The 24,164-nt window shown below is 35.1% G+C and overlaps 1 protein-coding gene across 2 annotated transcripts in view; it reads right to left on the bottom strand.

Moving 5' to 3' along the window:
• The window catches only part of BRINP3 (BMP/retinoic acid inducible neural specific 3), a 419,565-nt gene that overhangs the window by 135,963 nt on the left and 259,438 nt on the right, over window positions 1-24,164 (bottom strand). For both annotated transcript variants that reach the window (XM_061185297.1, XM_061185298.1), the window contains one exon: window positions 15,812-15,917. In XM_061185297.1, coding sequence (XP_061041280.1) covers window positions 15,812-15,917 — 106 coding nt within the window. The remainder of the gene's footprint in view (window positions 1-15,811; window positions 15,918-24,164) is intronic.

The raw sequence follows: 24,164 nt of genomic DNA, 5'->3' as shown, positions 1-24,164 counted from the left end.
AGGATTTGTGGCATCAGCAAAATAGTTATGAAATGTTGCTATAATGCTTATCTCATGCCACTAACAACACATAACTTTATATGAGTTTATTTTTCATATGATCACTTAGATTGACTACAGGGAAACTATTAGACTGATTTAATTATTTCACAGTTTATTTCCTTGTCATGTATTAAGACAGCCTTAGCGATACAGTTTATTTCTTTTCTACAAGCAAGTTTAGTAAATTTGCTAACTCTTAAGAAAATATAAAAAATGAAAATGAGGCTATAAAATTAACATTTGGAGATCTCTACTAGTTTTTACATTTTAGCATTTCTTGCTACATAGAAAAATCTAATCAAAAAGGTAAATATTCAATGTAATAAAATAAACATAAAACTAAGGGAAAACTTAGTCAATACCTAATTGCTATTTACTACAAAATTTGATTTTTACAACTTTTACATGTCTCCTTTCTAACAAAAACAAAAAAAACACAAGTTTTTGATACAACCATCACCTATGAGGTTAATTCAATTAAAATCGTGAATTAGCATTTAGGAAAAAAATCTACTTTGTAAATATCTTGACAATTATACCTATCTCATTCTTTCAGGTAAATTCTCCCATAGGTGGGTCAGGAAAAGTACTTTTAGCACTTATATATTTACTTTATTATTTATTTTAATTTTACCTCAAATAAATAACATTTATGGAATGCCTTCCATTTGGAAGAGACTTTCTAGGGAAAGTACAAATATGAAGATGACCGAAACATATCTCTGCCCTAAAGGTACTTGCAATACACTTAGGAAAAATAAAAGAAGTAATATAATATGTAATATTAGAAGTATGTAATAATATTATACAATAGTACTTAATAACTACTAGAGTTGGGTTACAGATATTTCACTAGGTATGATTAATTGTTCCATAAAAAAGGTAGACTGGAACAGTATTTGACACGTGGATATGCTTCAACATTAAGAGAGGTTTTTTGTGGCATAGGATAATACCTTAACAACATCACACACAAATGCACTGCGGAATATATTTTTTAAAATAGCAACTAGTAGTATTGTTTTAATACACATGCAGTATAAGAATGCAATGAGTGAGTTGCTTAGAAAAGTAAATCTAGAGTAATGTTATCGGGGTTCCCATAACAGGGTGAAGTATATGGAATTAATTCATTTGTATTTAAATGATGTTTAACAATGAAGGTACTCTGAGTGGTATGTTATTTCGATATAGAAGATATAAAGAAAAAAGATCAGTTTAGACGGAAGACTAAAAAATATCTAAACTAAGGAAATGGTGATCAAAAGGCAGTTTAGGAGACAGGAGAAGAGGAGTGAGAATCTACTAGACACTACTTTATTTGATGTAAGGCAGGTGAAATATGTCAAATGACTTGAAGGAATAAAATGATAAAGCTAGAAATATTCTTAAATGATTAGTCCTGTGGGTCACCAAATTACTGCATAGTTGAGAAATATCTAGTGATTGCTTCTGACAATTCTGCCATTCAGTGTTAAAAACAAAGTCAGAGTCTCTGTTAATGCGACTCAGGAGTCCAAATATACTTATTTTAATATTGTATGTTTTAACATCGCAGGTAACTGTCAGTCTATGGACCAGATATATGGAACCCGCTGATTATGTCAACCTTAATTTTACAAAAAAACACCCCCCAAAGCAAAAAGAAATTCAGAGAATTTATGTTACATTTAAAATGTCATAAACAAAGTCATAATTGTCATAATTTTCAGTCTGTAAAAATGATAGTGCCTTTGCAGAAATAGAGAAGGCTGGAAAAGTAATTTGAGGAGGAATGATTGGGGGCAAGAAACGATGAGTTCAGTTTTAGACATGCAAGGATTTCTGCTGTATTATCTGTCTTTATCTATCTATCTATCTATCTATATCTATCATCTACGTATTTATCTATCTCTAAAGAAAGGAAACTGACATTCTGTAAAACCTGCACTAAAAATAACAAAGATTTTTTGGAAAAGAGCTCTACAGACAGACCACTCAAAATTTTATAATTTTATAACTAGACCACTAACGTAAACAATAATTGATACCTAGAGAGAAAACTTGAACTGCCTTGGTAGACAACTCAGAGGGACTGGGGGCTGTCCTATAGACCTTTTTTTTTTTTTTTTTTTTTTAGGTACAGAAACAATAGAGTACAAAATACTGATAAGACTGTTATTAGAGAAAGTCTACTTGGTGATGAGACAAGGCTAAGGAAGCTGAGTTCTGAGCCTGGGGGATACTGTGAAAGTGAGCATGAGGCAGGGAAACTGCTACAAGCTGACAACCACACAGTAAAACATGAATGTATCCGGTATTGGAGGACCAGTTTTTTTAACTAAACTTCTCACTAGAAACAACTAGAAAATATAGATAATATATTAAAATAATCTGTTTATACTGTATAGTGCAGAAAACTATATCCAATATCTTGTAATAACCTATAATGAAAAAGAATCTAAAAAATTATGTAGAGAGAGATTCAGTTCTATATATATATAGAACCAAATCACTTCTCTGTACACCTGAAACTAACACGACATTGTAAATCAACTATACTTCAATTAAAAAAAAATCTGTTTAAAGGGATCTGAAGTCCAATAAAAGTGAGGATGTCTGGACTAACCTGGCAAGAAGAATCCCTGAGGAGTGAACCAAACATTGGACATAGGTTTTGTTTTAGAGTTTTGTCCAGTTAGCAAAACAAATACTGAAGTTTCAAACCAGCCATGATAAAGATAGGAAATTCCTCAGGATTTGTTGGACTACAGAAGGGCTATATACCCATGAAGTAATTAAACAAACAAAGAAAAAATTAGCTTTCACAGGTCTAAAGCATACTTTCAAATGGGTCAATTAAAATAGATTGAGGTACTACTGGAAACAAAAGTAAATCTCTGGAGAAAAAACATCATCAAGAATTTTAAATTATTTGAACAAATTTTCATGCACAGCATCAGAATTCAATAAAAGATAATGAGCATATAAATTAGACAGATAAAGGGGTTATCAAATATGAGCTACAAATTAATTTCAGTCACCTGATCAAAAATTAAATGACAAAACAGACAATTTGACAGAGAACTGGAAATTATAAATTATAACAAAATGGAAATTCTGCAAATAAAGTATATAAATTGGAGTAAGGAAGTAACTAATGAATTTAACAGCAGACCAGACACAGTTGAAGAGATAAATAGCAAACTGGAATATGTCGGAAAAAATATTGGGCACAGAATAATAAAATGGCAAAAGGATATAAAGAACAGAAGACAGTAGAAAAGATACATAGGTCAGGACTGAAAGGTCTAAAAATACATTTAATTGGAACCCCAGGATATGAGAAGAAAAAGAAAGAAGCAATATGTGGTGAATAAATTATGTAAGAAATTTAAGAAATTGTTGAGAGATGAAGAAAATTGTAATATGCATCACACAAACACAAGTTCTAGCAAGACAAACAACTAAGTAAAAATGACCAGCTGACCAGTGTTTTTCAGTGCTGCTTTGCTCATGTACTACCTAAAGGAGTGTGAAAAACTAAGGACTCCCTTGAACATGATAAAGTTGCCATCTAAAATTTTTATAATACATTAAATAGACCAAAAGTAGGTAATCTGTTGCATTATGAATATTTATATTTAAAAATAAAAATATTACATCACATATCTATATGTACCAATGGAATCTAATCCTGGCAATTCGGCATCTAATATCATCTTTTAAAAACAATAAATGTGAAAACAGTGTGTGTGTGTGTTCCCTACTTGAAGCTACCATCTCATTCCACTATCCCTGCATATTTTTGTACTAATATACAGCGTTTTTATTAGTAAACGTCTTTTCTTAGTCACAGTCATAAGTCTCTGCTATAAACATAAATAATTGGAAATGTATATATATTTTCCTGAAAATTATAAATAACAAAAATCTTATGGCATAAATTATATAATATATAGTTTTCTAATAATGAAAATCTTTAAGTAATCACTTTTGATTGAATTTTTATTATATATAATTACAGGTAATATACAATTCAATAGATTTAAATGTATTACATGATTTGATAAATAACTTTTTTTTATTATTATTTTTTGTCCCCATATCCCCTCCCTCTTGTGCTTCCCTCCCACCCTCCCTATCCTACCCCTCTAGGTGGTCACAAAGCACTAAGCTGATATCCCTGTGCTATGCAGCTGCTTCCCACTAGCTATCTATTCTACATTTGGTAGTGTATATGTGTAAATTCTACTCTCTCACTTCATCCCAGCTTACCCTTCCCTGCGTCCCCGTCCTCAAGTCCATTCTCTACATCTGTGTCTTTATTCTTGCCCTGCCCCTACGTTCATCAGAACCTTTTTTTTTTTTTTAGATTCCATATATATGTGTTAGCATACGGTATTTGTTTTTCTATCTCTGACTTACTTCACTCTGTATGACAGACTCTAGGTCCATCCACCTCACGACAAATAACTCAATTTCGTTTCTTTTTATGGCTGAGTAATATTCCATTGTATATATGTGCCACATCTTCTTTATCCATTCGTGTGTTGATGGACACTTTGGTTGCTTCCATGTCCTGGCTATTGTAAATAGAGAGGCAATGAACATTGAGGTACATGACTCCTTTTGAATTATGGTTTTCTCAGGGTAGGTGCCCAGTAGTGGGATTGCTGGGTCATATGGTAGTACTGTTTTTAGTTTTTTAAGGAACCTCCATACTGTTCTCCATAGTGGCTGTATCAATTTACATTCCCACCAACAGTGCAGTTCCCTTTTCTCCACACCCTTTCCAGCATTTATTGTTTGTAGATTTTTTCATGATGGCCATTCTGACCAGTGTGAGGTGATACAGCATTGTGGTGTTGATTTGCATTTCTCTAATGATTACTGATGTTGAGCACCCTTTCATGTGTTTGTTGGCAATCTGTATATCTTCTTTAGAGAAATGTCTGTTTAGCCCTTCTGCCCAGTTTTGGATTGGGTTGTTTGTTTTTTTGATATTGAGCTGCATTAGCTGCTTGTATATTTTGGAGATTAATCCTTTGTCAGTTGCTTCATTTGCAAATATTTTCTCCCATTCTAAGGGTTGTCTTTTCATATTGTTTATAGTTTCCTTTGCTGTGCAAAAGCTTTTAAGTTTCATGAGGTCCATTTGTTTATTTTTGTTTTTATTTCCATTACTCTAGGAGGTGGGTCAAAAAATGACCTTGCTGTGATTTATGTCATGAAGTGTTCTGCCTATGTTTTCCTCTAAGAGTTTTATAGTGTCTGGCCTTACATTTAGGTCTTTAATCGATTTTAAGCTTATTTTTGTGTATGGTGTTGGGAAGTGTTGTAAGTTCATTCTTTTACATGTAGCTCTCCATTTATCCCAGCACCACTTAGTGAAGAGGCTGTCTTTTCTCCATTGTATGTTCTTGCCTCCTTTGTCAAAGATAAGGTGACCATATATGTGTGGGTTTATCTCTTGGTTTTCTATCCTGTTCATCAGATCTATATTTATGTTTTTGTGCCGGTACCATACTGTCTTTTTGTGTGTGTGTGTGTGTGTGTGTGTGTGTGTGTTAGTTTCTGCTTTATAACAAAGTGAATCAGCTATACATATACATATATACCCATATCTCCTCTTTCTTGCATCTCCCTCCCACCCTCCCTATCCCACCCCTCTAGATGATCACAAAGCACCGAGCTGATCTGCCTGTGCTATGTGGCTGCTTCCCACTAGCTATCTATTTTACATTTGGTAGTGTATACAAGTCCATGTCACTCTCTCACTTTGTCCCAGCTTACCCTTCCCTCTCCCCGTGTCCTCAGGTCCATTCTCTATATCTGCATCTTTATTCCTGTCCTGCCCTAGGTTCTTCAGAACCATTTTTTTTTTTTTTTTTTTTAGATTCCATACACATGTGCTAGCATACGGTATTTGTTTTTCTCTTTCTGACTTACTTCACTCTGTATGACAGACTCTAGGTCCATCCACCCCACTACAAATAACTCAATTTCATTTATTTTATGGCTGAGTAATATTCCATTGTATATATGTGCCACATCTTCTTTATCCATTCATCTGTCAATCGACACTTAGGTTGCTTCCATGTCCTGGCTATTGTAAATAGAGCTGCAATGAACATTGTGGTGCATGACTCTTTTTGAATTATGGTTTTCTCAAGGTATATGCCCAGTAGTGGGATTGCTGGGCCATATGGTAGCTCTGTTTTTAGTTTTTTAAGGAACCTCCATACTGTTCTCCATAGTGGCTGTATTAATCCACATTCCCACCAACAGTGCAAGAGGGTTCCCTTTTCTCCACACCCTCTCCAGAATTAATTGTTTGTAGAATTTTTGATGATGGTCCTTCTGCCTGCTGTGAGGTGATATCTCATTGTAGTTTTGATTGGCATTTCTCTAATGATTAGTGATGTTGAGCATCCTTTCATGTATTTGTTGGCAATCTGTATATCTTCTTTGGAGAGATGTCTATTTAGGTCTTCTGCCCATTTTTGGATTGGGTTCTTTGTTTTTTTGATAGTGAGCTGCATGAGCTGCTTGCATAGTTTGGATATTAATCCTTTGTCAGTTGCTTCGTTAGAAAATATTTTCTCGCATTCTGAGGGTTGTCTTTTTGTCTTGTTTATGGTTTCCTTTGATGTACAAAAAGTTTTAAGTTTCATTAGGTCCCATTTGTTTATTTTTGTTTTTATTTCCATTTCTCTAGGAGGTGGGTCCAAAAGGATCTTGCTGTGATTTATGTCATAGAGTGTTCTGCCTATGTTTTCCTCTAAGAGTTTGATAGTGTTTGGCCTTATATTTAGGTCTTTAATCCATTTTGAGTTTATTTGTGTGTATAGTGTTAGGGAGTGTTCTAATTTCATTCTTTTCCATGTGGATGTCCAAGTTTCCCATCACCACTTAGTGAAGAGGCTGTCTTTTCTCCATTGTATGTTCTTGCCTCCTTTATCAAAACTAAGGTGACCATATGTGCGTGGGTTTATCTCTGGGCTTTCTATCTTGTTCCGTTGATCTATATTTCTGTTTTTGTGCCAGTACCATACTGTCTTGATTACTGTAGCTTTGTAGCATAGTCTGAAGTCAGGGAGCCTGATTCCTCCAGCTCCATTTTTCATTCTCAAGATTACTTTGGCTATTCGGGGTCTTTTGTGTTTCCAAACAAATTGTAAATTTTTTTGTTCTAGTTCTGTGAAAAATGCCAATTGTAGTTTGATAGGGATTTCACTGAATCTGTAGATTGCTTTGGGTAGTATAGTCATTTTCACAATGTTGATTCTTCCAATCCAAGAACATGGTATATCTCTCCATCTGTTTGTATCATCTTTAATTTCTTTCATCAGTGTCTTATAGTTTTCTGCATACAGGTCTTTTTTCTCCTTAGGTAGGTTTATTCCTAGGTATTTTATTCTTTTTTTGTTGCAATGGCAAATGGGAGTGTTTCCTTAATTTCTCTTCCATATTTTTTGTTGTTAGTGTATAGGAATGCAAGAGATTTCTGTGCATTAATTTTGTATCCTGCTACTCTACCACATTCATTGATTAGCTCTAGTAGTTTTCTGGTAGCATCTTTAGGATTCTCTATGTATAGTACCATGGCATCTGCAAACAGTGGCAGTTTTACTTCTTCTTTTCCAATTTGGATTCCTTTTATTTCTTTTTCTTCTCTGATTGCCGTGGCTAAAACTTCCAAAACTATGTAGAATAACAGTGGTGAGACTGGGCACCCTTGTCTTGTTCCTGATCTTAGAGGAAATGGTTTCAGTTTTTCACCATTGAGAATGATGTTGGCTGTGTGTTTGTCATATATGACCTTTATTATATTCAGGTAGGTTCACTCTATGCCAACTTTCTGGAGAGTTTTTATCATAAGTGGGTGTTGAATTTTGTCAAAAGCTTTTTCTGCATCTATTGAGATTATCATATGTTTTTTATCCTTCAATATATTAATACAGTGTATCACATGGATTGATTTGCATTTATGGAAGAATCCTTGCATTCCTGGGATAAACCCCACTTGATCCTGTTGTATGATCCTTTTAATGTGCTGTTGGATTCTGTTTGCTAGCATTTTGTTCAGGATTACTGCATCTATGTTCATCAGTGATATTGGCCTGTAGTTTTCTTTTTTTGTGACATCTTTGTATGGTTTTGGTATCAGGGTGATGGTTGTCTCATAGAATGAGTTTGGGAGTGTTTCTCCCTCTGCTGTATTTTGGAAGAGTTTGAGAAGGATAGGTGTTAGCTCGTCTCTAAATGTTTGAAAGAATTCACCTGTGAAGCCATCTGGTCCTGGGCTTTGTTTGTTGGAAGAATTTTAATCACAGTTTCAATTTCAGTGCTTGTGATTGGTCTGTTCATATTTTCTATTTCTTTCTGGTTCAGTCTTGGAAGGTTGTACTTTTCTAAGAAATCGTCCATTTCTTCCAGGTTGTCCATTTTATTGGCATATAGTTGCTTGTAGTAATCTCTCATGATCGTTTGTATTTCTGCAGTGTCAGTGGTTACTTCTCCTTTTTCATTTCTAATTCTGTTGATTTGAGTCTTCTCCCTTTTTTTCTTAATGAGTCTGGCTAAAGGTTTATCAATTTTGTTTATCTTCTCAAACAACCAGGTTTGTAGTTTTACTGATCTTTGCTATTGTTTCCTTCATTTCTTTTTCATTTATTTCTGATCTGATCTTTATGATTTCTTTCCTTTTGCTAACTTTTGGGGTTTTTTTGTTTCTTTCTCTAATTGCTTTGGTGTAAGGTTAGGTTGTTTATTTGACATTTTTCTTGTTTCTTGAGGTAGGACTGTATTGCTATAAACTTCCCGCATAGAAGTGCTTTTGCTGTATCCTATAGGTATTGGGTCATTGTGGTTTCATTGTCATTTGTTTCTAGATATTTTTTCATTTCCTCTTTGATTTCTTCAGTGATCTCTTGGTTATCTAGTAGCATATTTTTTAGCGTCCAAGTGTTTGTATTTTTTACAGATATTTTTCCTGTAATTGATATCTAGTCTCATAGCGTTGTGGTCAGAAAAGGTACTTGATACAATTTCAATTTTCTTAAATTTATGGAGGCTTGGTTTGTAACCCAAGATATGATCTATCATAGTGAATGTCCCACAAGCACTTGAGAAGAAAGCGTATTCTGTTGTTTTTGGATGGGATGTCCTATAAATATCAATTAAGTCCATCTGGTCTAATGTGTCATTTAAAGCTTGTGTTTCCTTATTTATTTTCATTTTGGTTGATCTGTCCATTGGTGAAATTGGGGTGTTGAAGTCCCCTAGTATGATTGTGTTATTGTCGATTTCCCCTTATATGGCTCTTAGCATTTGCCTTATGTATTGAGGTGCTCCTATGTTGGGTGTGTAAATATTTGCGATTGTTGTATCTTCTTTTTGGATTGATCCCTTGATCATTATGTAGTGTCCTTTTTTGTCTCTTGTAATAGTCTTTTTTTTAAAGTCTATTTGGTCTGATATGCTTATTGCTACTCCAGCTCTCTTTTGAATTCCATTTGCATGGAATATCTTTTTCCATCCCCTCACTTTCCGTCTTAGGTGTCATTAGGTCTGAAATGTGTCTCTTGTAGACACCACATATACGGGTCTTGTTTTTGTATCCATTCAGCCAGTCTGTCTTTTGGTTGGAGCATTTAATCCATTCACATTTAAGGTAATTATCAATATGTATGTTCCTATTACCATTTCCTTAATTGTTTTGGGTTTGTTTGTGTAGGTCTTTTTCTTCTCTTGTGTTTCCCACCTAGAGAAGTTCCTTTAGCATTTGTTGTAAAGCTGGTTTGGTGGTGCTGAATTCTCTTAATTTTTGCTTTTCTGTAAAGGTTTTAATTTCTCCATTGAATCTGAATGAGATCTTTGCTGGGTAGAGTAATGTTGGTTGTAGGTTTTTCCTTTTCATCACTTAAAATATGTCGTGCCACTCCCTTCTGGCCTGCAGAGTTTCTGCTGAAATATCAGCTGTTAACCTTATGGGGATTCCCTTGTATGTTATTTGTTGCTTTTCCCTTGCTGCTTTTAATATATTTTCTTTGTATTTAATTTTTGATAGTTTGATTAATATGTATCTGGGCGTGTTTCTCCTTGGATTTATCCTGTATGGGACTCTGTGCTTCCTGGACGTGATTAACTATTTCCTTTCCCATATTAGGGAAGTTTTCAACTATAATCTCTTTGAATATTTTCTCAGACCCTTTCTTTTTCTCTTCTTCTTCTGGGACCCCTATAATTCGAATGTTGGTGCATTTAGTGTTGTCCCAGATCTCTGAGACTGTCCTCAATTCTTTTCCTTCTTTTTTCTTTTCTGCTCTGTGGCAGTTATTTCCACTATTCTACCTTCCAGGTCACTTATCCGTTCCTCTGCCTCAGGTATTCTGCTATTGATTCCTTCTAGAGTATTTTTAATTTCATTTATTGTGGTGTTCATCATTGTTTGTTTGCTCTTTAATTCTTCTAGTTCCCTGTTAAACGTTTCTTGTATTTTCTCCATTCTTTTCCCAAGATTTTGGATCACCTTTCGTATCACTACTCTGAATTCTTTTTCAGGTGGACTGCCTATTTCCTCTTCATTTGTTTGGTCTGGTGGGTTTTTACCTTGCTCCTTCATCTGCTGCATATTTCTCTGTCTTCTCATTTTGTTTAACTTACTGTGTTTGGGGTCTCCTTTTCACAGTCTGCAAGTTTGCAGTTCCTGTTATTTTTGATGTCTGCCCCCAGTGGGTAAGGTTGGTTCAGTGGGTTGTGTAGGCTCCCTGGTGGAGGGGACTGGTGCCTGTGTTCTGGTAGGTGGGGCTGGATCTTGTCCCTCTGGTGGGCAGGGCGACGTCTGTTTGCGTTTTTTGAGGTGTCTGTGAACTTAGTATGACTTTAGCCTGCCTCTCTGCTAATGCGTGGGGTTGTGTTCCTGTCTTGCTAATTGTTTGACATGGGGCGTCCAGCACTGGAGCTTGCTGGCCGTTGGGTGGAGCTGGGTCTTAGTGTTGAGACAAAGATCTCTGGGAGAGCTCTCGCCAATTAATATTATGTGGGGCCGGTAGGTCTCTGGTGGTCCAATGTCCTGGACTTGGCTCTCCCACATCAGTGGCTCAGGCCCGACACCCGGCCAGAGCACCAAGACCCTGCCAGCTGCCTGGCATGAGAGAAAAGGAAAAAACAAAACAAAACAAAAAATGAACAGACAGACCCCAAGACAAATGGTTAAAGCAAAACTAAATGGGCAAAATTACACAAAGAAACATACACACACACTCACAGGAAGAGAACAAAAAAGGAAGATAGCAACCAAACCAATAAACAAACCCACCAATGAAAACAAGCACTAAAAACTAAACTAAGATAAATATAAAACCAAAAACAAACCAAACGCAGAAAGCAAACCCCAAGTCTACAATTGGTCCCAAAGTCTACCCCCTCAATTTTTGGAACATTCATGGTCTATTCAGGTATTCCACAGATGCAGGGTTTATCAAGCCAATTGTGGCGATTTAATCTGCTGCTCCTGAGGCTTCACAGGGAAATTTCCCTTTCTCTTCTTTGTTCCCACAGCTCCTCGGGTTCAGCTTTGGTTTTGGCCATGCCTCTGCATGTAGGCCACACTTAGGCATCTGTTCCCTGCCCAGACAGTGGAGTGTTAAAGCAGGGGCTGATTGGGGCTCTCTTGCTCACTCAGGCTGGGGAAAGGGAGGGGTACAGTAGTCATAATTGAAATGTGGAGCGTGCCTGTGGTGGCAGAGGCCGATATGATGTTGCAACAGCCTGAGGTCTGCTGTGTGTTCTCTCAGGGAGTTGGCCCTGGATCATGGGACCCTGGCAGTGGTGTGCTGTACAGGCTCCCGGGGGGTGGTGGGTAGTGACCTGTGCTTGCACAAAGGATTCTTGGTGGCAGTGGCAGCAGCTCTAGCAGTCTGTGCCCGCCTCTGGAGTCCAAGATGATATCCATGGCTTGCCCTTGTCTCGGGAGCTTGCTTAGGCAGTGCTCTGCCATCTGTGGAGCTTGTTTAGGCATTGTTCTGAATCCCCTCTCCTTGTGCACCCAGAAACAGTGGTCTCTTGCCTCTTAGGCAGCTCCAGACTTTTTCCCAGACTCCCTCTCGGCTAGCTGTGGCACACTAGCCCCCTTCAGGCTGTGTTCACGCAGCCAACCCCAGTCCTCTCCCTGGGATCTGACCTCCAAAGCCTGAGCCTCAGCTCTCAGCCCCCACCTGCCCCAGCAGGTGAGCAGACAAGCGTCTCGGGCTGGTGAGCGCTGGTTGGCGCTGATCCTCTGTGTGGGAATCTCTCTGCTTTGCCCTATGCATCCCTATTGCTGTGCTCTCCTCCGTGGCTCCGAAGCTTCCCCCCACCATCCTCGGTCTCCGCCAGTGAAGGGGCTTCCTAGTGTGTGGAAACTTTTCCTCCTTCACAGCTCCCTCCCAGATGTGCAGGTCCCATCCTTATTCTTTTGTCTCTGTTTTTTCTTTTTTCTTTTGCCCTACCCAGGTTTGTGGGGAGTTTCTTGCCTTTTGGGAAGTCTGAGGTCTTCTGCCAGCATTCAGTAGGTGTTCTGTAGGAGTTGTTCCACATGTAGATGTATTTTTGATGTATTTGTAGGGAGGAAGATGATCTCCACATCTTACTCCTCCGCCATCTTGAAGGTCTCCCCGATAAATAACTTTTAAAAACAAATATTATCTGTTCCTTGAAACCTCATGATTTAATGAATTGATAGAGCTCTGTTAATTAGTTTATGGGTTTTTTTTGCTAGAAATATAAATTAATATAAATTATTTCAATATAAATTATTTGCCTTGTTTTAATTTTTATATGTGTAAAGTTTTGAGAAAATTTGTTCCAACATATCAATAAACAATAGGAAAGAAAAAAATTTTTTAAGCAATATCATCAGATTTTTATTACAAGCAAAAGATAATCGCATGGTGTCCCATCTTTAAAAGTTACATTAAATCTTCTATTTGATAATAATGCCATCCTTTGCCAATTTTGATGAAATAAAACATTAGGAACTAACTGATCCGGAAAAGTATTTGTTACCTAGTCATATGGATCATTCACTTTCTGGGAATTTTACTAAAAAGTTACTACCGAGATTTTATAACTTTTAATTACTACTGTTACACTTTCACTCAAATGTACCTTGCTTGATATGTTAAATTCATAAGGGGTTGAAGAAATTGGAATATCATTAATTTCAATATGTATTTGCTCATACTTCTTATGAATTACTTTTTATCATATGTTTTAAATATATTTTATTAATAATTTGGAGTTGGAGATATGGATATTTCAGGGTTTTTTTTTTAATGTCTGTTCTGTACCCTAATTGGCAAAGCCAGACAGACAATCAGGTAAAACCAGCTTACTCACTGCCAGAAAACATTTCATTTCATTTGTTTTCAGTCAAAATCAGTGTGTTAATGTGTAATGCATCTCTCTGACATCTCATTTATGAATGTCAATTCCAATATGGATAGTTAAGTCATGGAATTCTTTCTGAATTTGTTGCTTAATGCTGTAGCTTCAATAATTCTTATTGATGCTTTCTTTGCTCTGATAAAATTCTACTTCAGGAGTAATTCTTCTTCTTCTACAAGAGTAGAGGTTTGTAAGAAGGTGGTCAATACTGAAAAATTCTCATAATTCTAGATTCCTCTCAATAATAGAGCTGAATTCAGAAGATCTCCAAATGGGTCAAACACTGATTCTAATGCTTCACCTTGTGCTTACAAACAAAACAGGAGACACTAACTCTCTCTTTCTCTCTCTCTTTCTTTCTCTCTCTCTGTATATATATATACATATATATATGTATATATATACACACACACACACACAATATGTCATCTATGTCTATATCCATCTATCCATAAAACCAACCAACTAACTATATAACTATATAACTAACTAACTATGAAAGACACAAAGACCTCTGGTGGTACCTTAATAAAAGATTTTTCAGAGACACAAGTTTTTCCAATTGCCACATATAGTGATCCAGAGTTTTTTATACCCTTTAAAGAAATGTATCATGGTAAGTTTATTCCAGAATTTGTGAATGGTTTGCATTCTTTTTCAAAGTGGAGAAGAGCTACTATTAAAGGTAGATTGAAAGGTGAATCAACCTGATACTTGTACTATAAGTACAGATGAAATTTAAGAAAGAGTACAAGGGAAATTGAGGGTCTCAATATTGATTTCCTAATGTTATGTTTGGAAGGATCTTTGTTCATTGGGGTACAAATATAGTTGCAATAGACAACTGAAAATATAGGCCTAGCAAATAAAAAAGGTGAAAGAGATGCAGGTTTCTGCCTTACAAAAATTGAGGAGAGTAGAAATAGTAGTTATATAAGGAGTATTGATTCATTTATTCCTTGTGTTAATTTTTCTTCAAAGAAGATGGGAGGCTGAAGTTTTGTGTTTATAATATAATATTTTTAAAACTGAACACAGTGATTCACAAAGAGTAAAAATCAATAAATAGTATTAATAAATAAAATTTAATAATAAATCAATTGAAATAAACATATTTGATATAAACATTCTTTGTCTTTTTCTATTAAAGTTAATACTCTGATGGAAAGTTAATACATACATTTAAAAAGGAGTGACTAGTAGAGAATTACAAGTAATATTGATAGATTGGGTTTCTATTTAAATTAGAGAAAATATTTCAATAACTTTAAATCTAAAATTGATAATGATAAATTGGATAGCATTTAAAGTTTAAAAATGTTAATTGCTTTCTTTGTGATTTTTATACAATTTAAAATGAATGAAATCCATTTATTATTTAGGGTAAATTTAAATAACCTTATGCCATTACATTTTTTAGATGGAAAAGTTGAGGAAAAATGGCATAATTTCTGAAACTTTTAAGCATTTTTATGTAAAACTGAATAATGTAAATACAGATCTAACTTCTGCAATTAAAAAAGGTAGACTAGAAAGAACAACTCAAAACTACCCCTTTGATCAGTCAACTTAAGTTAGATGATCTGTCATCACAAAGACATTTCTGAACTTATTCAACTAGTACATGTTTAAACATGTGGATTCATAACCTTTCCCTGCCTGTATGAATGAGTGATATACACATCCTTATAACCAGTTAGAATAATATGTATTTGTTAAAATTATTATTTTAAAAAGTCCTCTATTGAATTATCTCACAAAATATAGTAAGAGAAAGATGATAAATTACCTTTATCACATAATGTATCTTTATAAATGAAATAATGCAAGTATAAGTATTTTGTTAATATATTCTTAAGTATATTTCTGTTTGTCAGAAGAGAAATGAAGCCTTAATTATCATATTAGGTTATATTTAAAATGTCAAACGTTCACATCACAGTATGCATAAATATGGTTACGATTTTTGTCAGAATCTATACGGAAGAAGTCAAAGCTCAGGGAGACCTATGGAAAAACTGCTACTTACTGAGACAATGATTACTGTATGGAAGAAAAATATTATCACAATACATTTTCAATTGTTATCGATTACTTAATTTAAGAAGTAAAGTGAATTTTGACATTCCCTTCATCTGGTCTAGAATGTTCGTATCAGTTAAAAATTAGGAGATTAGCCTTTTATGAGAACTCTAAAAGCCTAGTACTGCACATACAGCTTGAAAGAAAGAAAGAAACAAAGAGAGAGAGGGAGGGAGGGAGCGAGGGAGGAAGGAAGGAAGAGAGAAGAAAGAAATCACAACTGGATAACTGTCATTCAGGCTCATAGAGAATTAATGAAATTTTACCTACATACCTTGCAACTGAATCTTATTCTCAGGACTCTGAACCAGAACAGAACTGACAGAATCTAGGTTGTCATAGTTACTGCAGCCAAGAGGACCCGTCCGTGTTTCTGTTACCTAAAGAACAAAACATCAACTTTATTTTATATGCCAGACTTTACCGTGTTCTTTCCATTCAATGTAGTTGCCGCACACTGATATTATACATCTGACAGTAAACATCACTAAAAGGTCTAGGATCTGATACACACCAACAGTACACCTAAGCACAGAGGAGACAAACGACGCCCTTTATCTTCAATTCCATTTCCTTCTCTTTGGCCAGTCATCAATCTTCAGAGAAAATAATGGAAGCCCTCTTTGGTCAACAACATCCTTCATATAAGGTCACCGATTTTACCCAAGATAAGACAGAGCATGCTTTTAGGTAGAGAGCAAGTTTGACTCATATGAGAATTGTTTTTTGTTTATCTTTCCTCAATAAATCAAAACCATTTACCAGGCTACAGTCTAAAGACTGATATTATTATTTTATTCTACTTAAAAATCTATAATTTCCCGTTCTTTTATGGTGGTATCAATGTCTAAATTCTTCTGCTTGGCTTCCATCTGCCCCATTTCTCCCAGCAGGCAGGCGAACTTGCTGTCCAGTTGGACTTTGTTAATTCTATGCCTTTGCTTATACAACATCCTTCACCTTATCCCACCTTTCTCCTTTTGGACTAATTGGTTTTCTCTATCCTCAAGATCAACCTCATGTTCAAACACCCACACAAAGCAGTCCCTAATGATTCCCACTTGTATTACTTCACCATTTCTATAAAGTTATGGTTTGCAGGGCCCAACCTTAGCACTTAATTATGGAATCACGTACTGCAGAGTAATTTTTTTCCCATGGGTGTCTTGGATGGATGGTATCAGGAGATGAGGAGGCATTAAATCAATTATGTCAGACTGGAAATTTGTCCTGAGGATATTTTTTTTTAAAACCAAACATTTTAAAGCAGAGGAGCATTGTAATCATTTTTGTGTTTTAAAAAGATATTCACAACAACCAAAATGGTTTGCAAAACATCATTCAGCTCATTTTATTTCGCAGTTCACAGCCACATAATGGCTTCCCATCTCGCTCAGGGTAAAAGCCAGAGCCCTTTTCTATGGCTAAAAAGATGCCCTATTTTCCAGCTCCCTGTTACCTCTCTGAACTCATCTCTCTTCCACTTTTCCTCATTTACTCCACTCCAAGCACACTGGCTTCTTTGCTGTTCCCCAAACACATGCTAGTTATCCTCCTGTTTCATGATTTTTGACTTGCTGTTCCCGAACCTGGAATGTTCTTCCTGGAAATATTTCTAAGCTCACTCATTCACTTTCTTCAAGTTTTTGTTCAAATGTCTCTCTCTCTGGACTTCTTGGACTAACCTATTTTAAATGAATATACCTTCCCACATTTCCCTCTTCCAACCATTATTTCCTTTGCTCCTTACATTGTTCTACCTTTTCCACAGTGGTGTTCAGCTTCTAACATGCTGTATAATTTACTCACTTAACATGATTATGGTCAACACCTCTTATTAGAATGCAAGCTCCACAAGTGCAGAGAATATTGCCTATTTGTTTACTGAAGTATTCACAGAACATATTATGTTCTTGTATAAGCCCATAGGTATTAATATTAAGACAAAGAGAAGCGGAGAGTGTGAGGGGAAAACCAAACCAAGGAAGATGTTAAGGCCATTATCAAGATGATGACGGCCTGAATGGAGCAGTGGCAATATGATTTATCTGAAGAAGATGGATTTTGAAAAACAATTAGAATGGGAAAGATTATGAAACATTGAACATGTACATGATGGAAGGAGGGAAATGCAACAGAAGTTTCTAGCATAAGTGATAATATTAAGATATGGGGCAAAGAAGCTCCACTGTGAAGAGAATGTAAGGAAGCCTGGTTTTGATTATTTTGACTCTGAGTTGAATAACACTCTTAGTTGGAAACATCCAGTAGAAGAAGTGACAATGTAGATATATTTCTTAGAAGTTACGTCGAAGATGGGATTACTATTTTAGGAATCAAAAACTTATAGGTGATAATCAAAGATAGGGCGATGGACACTTTAGCTCAGATGCATGGAGGGAATGCATAATTGTATCATGACAACTCTACCATATTTTCTAAATGAGTCCTTTAGAATAACCGAGATTGGCTATGAGCACACAGCAACAATTGGGAATGTGATTTACTCTTTCTCTAACATCACACTGACTGTGTAGTCCTCTACTGCTGTTCTCCAGTGGTGACACAGAATATCCCTTATTTTGTTCAGGAAAATAATTTCTGATGTTGATATGTGTCACATACATGCATGTGCATGTATATGTGTGTATGATTAATATTAAATATAAATGATTAATCACAAATGAGTAAAAGGAAGATTAAGGCAGCAAAGGAAATATTTAGAATTTAAGATAATTTAAATCTTCATCTTGTCCTATCAAGTAGCTTAACTATTTTCCCCCAACACACACAAATGTATACACACCACATTAATATAAAGAAATTCCAATGTTTGTCATTTTTAAGGAAGTTTTCTAAATAAAAGTGGCTTAAAGCACATACTCATTGACATAAGAGATCTTAGAAATTGGTATGCAATCTCCTGAACACTTAACCGTTCAAAGAGGATAAATAGTATTATTTTATCTCATTACAGACAGTCCCTTATATTCAGTTACTGTGTTCTTGAGAATAAATGCAGGAGATTTAAATAACAGTCTTATAAATTTAGAGGTTTGAATATCTCTATCTACCTCTATAGCTATAGATCATTTTATTCCCTTACCTTTCACAGCATATAATAATAAAATATAGTATATCCTACTGATGACTTAATTTTGTTCTTTATCATTCACAGCTGACTTCACTGATCATTGTCTGATTTAATATAAAAATTCACAAACTCTAGCACATTCAATGATGCAAATCCATTTTTCCAATTGTATATTTTAAGAACCTTACATGTCAGCATTAATAAATGGGTCAATACTTATTTTATATGTTCAATACTAATAAAAAGAATAAAAATGAAAAGAAAGTAATAAAAACTAACTTATTATACAAACAGTTCTATAGAGATGTTAACTCTACCAAAAAATGAATTATGTAGTTGTGCCACAAAGAGCTTGAACTTTTGTTCATCAGCTGACAGATGAACATCTGATTTTGGGGTCTCCATATATAATGTAAAAAAGGAAGAGTTATTCAATAGCTAAACTTAAAAATGACTAAGGGCTTCCCTAGTGGTGCAGTGGTTGGGAATCCGCCTGCCAATGCAGGGGACACAGGTTCAAGCCCTGGTCTGGGAAGATGCCACATGCCACGGAGCAGCTAAGCCCGTGAGCCACAACTACTGAGCCTGCGCTCTAGAGCCCACGAGCCACAACTACTGAAGCCTGTGTGCCTAGAACCCGTGCTCCGCAACAAGAGAAGCTACCGCAATGAGAAGCCCGCCACGGCAACGAAGAGTAGCCCCCGCTCGCTGCAACTAGAGAAAGCCTGCGCGCGGCAAGCAAGACCCAATGCAGCCAAAAATAATAAATAAATAAGTTAATTAATTGATTAATTTATTTAAAAAAGAACTCTAAAAAAAATGATTAAGACTGACAATAACCCAGTACTGATAGCATTCAGTGTTTTGATAAATGACCTACAGAATGAGAAAAAAAATTTTTTTCACTTATCTCTTGGTGAGAAGATGTTGAAACAGGGAACACTGTTTTTAGGATACAAAAATGATGTTCTTTCTGAGGTGTTACATTGATTTGTGGTTTTATCTGAATATTATGAGGAAAATTAATGTTCTTGAGGGGCTGGGAAATTGAAAAGGGGAGTGGAATGTACAGAAATGGAAGACATGGCTAGGCCAGCTGTGGAATGTAAATTCAAAACTTTTCAAAATGTATTTAGCACAAATTTGTCTTCAAAATGTAACAAATGTGCTCTTCTCTAATTGACCACTTATGTGAACTGTGTTTAAATATATTGTTAAAATTCAGAAAGGATATTAAAAGTATAGTAAATGGAAAAAAATGCCCGTGTTTTCATTTCAACTTTTCCTATATTGTTTCTATTTTGTTTCATTAAACTGATGTCTATTATTTTCACAGTTGGAGAATTTTACAGAGAGTAAAAGAAAATAAATAATCTTCCTAATTCAAAGAGATGACTTGGAAGTAATTATGTAAACAATAATATAAATTCAACTTTATTTAGGTTAAAATAAAGTGGTATAGATAATTTAGTTGGAAATAAAAAGTCTTTGTTATTTTTGATCAAATTTTCTGAGTCTTACACATTCTTAAGATAATATCATGCCACAACAATGCATTGGAATTATAAAATTAATTCAGCAAGAATTAGTTGAAGAAAAACTATCTCAAGCAAAAAAATAAACTATCTCAAGGAAAAAAAAGAAACAAGTTAAAACAATGAAAAAAAGTGGGACAAAAAAAGAGTAAACAAACAAAAACACATCACATTCCTAAAGGAAAATAGTACTATTAGTACTATAGTACTATTAGAGAGTCCACTGTCTTACAATTAACACATTATACATTTTAAATATTTCCAGTCAAAATCATAATCATGTTATATAATTTGAAGAAAATAGACTTAAATGAGAATGCTCAGGTCACCATCATAACTCCACTGCTTACTAGAGAGGAACCTATCTAAGATTCAAGTTTCTGTCTGGTGAAATGGGTAAAGTTTTCTTACAGTGTAAAGAGGTTGTGAAGAAAAATGAGATAATCCATGATATGTGCTTATCATGGGCCTGGACCACAGTAATGATTTCACAGTAAATGTAAAATGTGTGTAAATGTTTACTATTAAAAGGCAGAGGCACAATAACTCTATGGTAAACTTACTGGAATCATTCATAGCCCACCTCTCAATTAAGGCTGTAAAATCCTATTATTTTTTCTGACATCAGTGCTGCATGTTAACATTTTTCTCTGTAGACAGAGAAAGGGTGCCTGTGTTTTAGAACATCCTAAATCAAACTCACCCTTAAATGAGGCTATGCACAAATTTTGTACATCACATCGATATGCAAATCAAGTACAATATAGTAAGAATAATCCACAACAAGACTAAATCAGAAATATTGGTATAGAAAAAACAATGGGTAGTTCAACGGCATAGAACAGAAAAGAACATGAACGGAAAAGAACAACAACAGCAACTACGCTGAAAATAGAAAAAGTTTCCTTATCTCTAGTGTAAAAGACAATCAAGGAGTCTCTCAAAAAAGTATGCTTGTATGAGAAAATCTTTATCCACACTGAATGAAAAAAGTGAAAGAAAATGTATACGCACTTTGTAAAATTATACATACACGTATATTATAAATAGCTCTGTGAACCTCCTATTGCTCTAAGCTTTTTTCAAAATGAAACAGTTTTAGTTCACCATTTTAACTGAACTGATTATTGTTTATCAACAACATAATAAAATGCATGATTGTATGAACAGTGTATCTCTTATTGCAAATCTGTAAATACACATTTTTAAAAGTTTATAATGTTCCTAGAAAATTTATCTGAAATCAAGAGGGAGAAATATTTTTACCTCCTAAACTCAAAAAAAGACAGGAATGTGTCTATTCTCTATTACAATGACTTGTCATCTATAAACTATTTATTGATCATATGATAATAAATATGGAATAGCAGGATTATTGTTTGTTCCAAAATGTCATTTTTAATGACAAAATTAATAAATGTGCATGTTGGAAATTCAAGCAATGAAATAAACTGAAAAGCCCAGAGGAACAACTACTTTCCCCCAATTATATATTTGCCCTCATCTTTTTATCAGACTTGAAAATGGTTAAAATTAGGAGCAACTGCTATTCACGGCCATTGTTTATTCACAGCACCAAATTTTCATGTGCTCACATTTTTACAGCCATTTTCTCCTTAAAAAATATTGCATTTAATTTGTTTCAAAATTATATTAGAGTATATTGAAACAGTTTTTGAATAATTTCATATCACCATTGATTATGTATATGAAACAATAGAATATTGATAAGTACAATCTGGCTCATTTACAAAGAGTTATGTGCAGAGAGAGAACCTAGTGTCTCCCTTGTGGATTTGATTATCTTTTCTAGAGACCTACATCTTAGCTAGAGAATACAAAAGAAATGCTAATATTTAAGAGAGGATCTTGCCTATCCCGTATTATAGTAAGAGAAATGCATTTACACGGGGGGCTGGGGTGGAAGGAGCAGTGAAATTGGTTACTGGTACCTCCATCTGGATGAACTGCAGTACCAGATACTGCCTACATTTTTTAGTGTGGACCACATTCTTCCATATTTCATTCAAAAATGCCATACAATATAGTACACTTCAAATGCCACTTCTTCCAGAAATAATCTTTTAAATCTTTAATCACCTAACACACTTAAAAATATTTTTTTGTTAAGAATAAATTAGAGGACATCAACCATATTTGTCTCATATTGCACTTTTGATGTCTTAACAAGTTTTCTCACTTAATATAAGAACTGGTAATTTTTTTCAAATAAAAATAAAGATGTATTATTGTATAAATTTTTCCTCAAAAGTTATTCATTTTACTATCTCTTTTTTTACTAAAAATAACATCAGTTAGCATTGCAATCCAATAAATGACTCATATCCAGAATATATGAAGAAATCTATAGGACTTCTGGTTTCCAGTTCTGCATATATGGAGGTGGGAAGTCACTACTCCCTCCTAACAACAAGTCAAACTCTAACAATAAGGAAAACAGACTGAAAAATCAACAACTCTTCAAGAAGACCCATCAGAGAAGGAAGCAAACTGCTACCCCCAAGATTGGAAAGACAGGGAATACAAGGAGTCACAGCTCAGAGCAGAAACTTGAGAGTTGAAACAAGCATGGGAATCAGTGCTAAGGTAAGAAAAACTGAACTTCCATTGACAAATGGCTAGAGAGTAAGTGTGTGGAAAAGTCTGGGAGTTAAAAACTCCAGAGCGACCCAGTCATAAAAAGGGTCCTCATCATATTTTGAGATCTACCTCCAGGAGCTCAATCAGGTTCCTACAGTAAATATTAAAGAAAAATACCCTCTTGCTTCCCACAGTGCGAGGGGAAACAGAACCATTTTGAAATACTGTGGAGCACTCTGCTCTCCTCCGCCCTCAGGGGAAACTAGTTAACCAGAGCCTAACTCTCTGTGGGACTATCTGAGCCTAACCGACCTAGGGGAAGGGGAATACCTAATTCCAGCCCACTTTAGCCATCTTGTCCCACTCCAGGGGTGAGGAAGAAAAAAACTGAGAAACTCTCGTGAAGTTTACAGTCCAAAGGCATAGGCTCCATAAAAGACAGACCAAACTATAGGACCATGGAATGCTTCCCCTTCCCCACACCTCATCATCACATTACTAAAGGCCTGTTTATAGTAGTTCCTTTTACCCAGTACATCATGTCCAGCTGTCAAGAAAAACAGTACAAGTTATACCAAAAGGCAAGAAACACAATCTGAAGAGACAGAGCAAGCACCAGAACAAGACATGACAAAGATGCTGGAATGATCAGATCAAGAACTTAAAACCACTATGATTAATACGCTAAGGGCTCTAATGGATAAAGTAGACAGCATACAAAAACACAGACAATATAAGCAGAGAGATGGAAATCCTAAGAAAGAATGGAAAAGAAATGCTAGAGGTAAAAGCACTGTAACAGAAAAGAAGAATGCCTCTGATGGGTTCATCAGTAGACAGGTCTGAGGAAAGAATCTCTGAGCTAGAGGATATATCAATAGCATCCTCAAAACTCAAAAGCAAAGACAACAAAGACTGATTAGAAAAAAAAAACAGAATAGAATATCCAAGGATTGAGGGACAACGACAAAGGGTGTGACACAAACATAATGAGAATACCAGAAGAAGAAGAAAGAACAAGGAACAGAAAAAAATATTTGAAGCAAGAATGACTGAGAATTTCCCCCAAATTAATGTTCAAGATCAAACCACAGATCCAGGAAGATCAGAAAACACCAAGTAGAAAAAAATGCCTAAAAACGATACTAGGCATATCATTTTTAAATTACAGAAAATCAAAAATAAAGAAAAAATCCTGAATGAAACCAGAGGAATAAAATATGTTACCTATAGAGGAACCAAGATATAAATTACATCTGGCTTCTCCTCAGAAACAAAACAAGTAGACACTGAAATATTTACAGTGAAATATTGTTGAAAGAAAAAAACACCAACCTAGAATTTTGTACCCTATAAAGTTAACCTTCAAAAATGAAGGAGAAATAGACTTTCATACA

Source organism: Eubalaena glacialis, chromosome 3 (genome assembly GCF_028564815.1).
Source record: "Eubalaena glacialis isolate mEubGla1 chromosome 3, mEubGla1.1.hap2.+ XY, whole genome shotgun sequence".
Classification (NCBI taxonomy): domain Eukaryota; kingdom Metazoa; phylum Chordata; class Mammalia; order Artiodactyla; family Balaenidae; genus Eubalaena; species Eubalaena glacialis.
The sequence above is the reverse complement of the archived record's forward strand: the minus strand, read 5'-3'. Positions and strand labels throughout refer to the sequence as shown.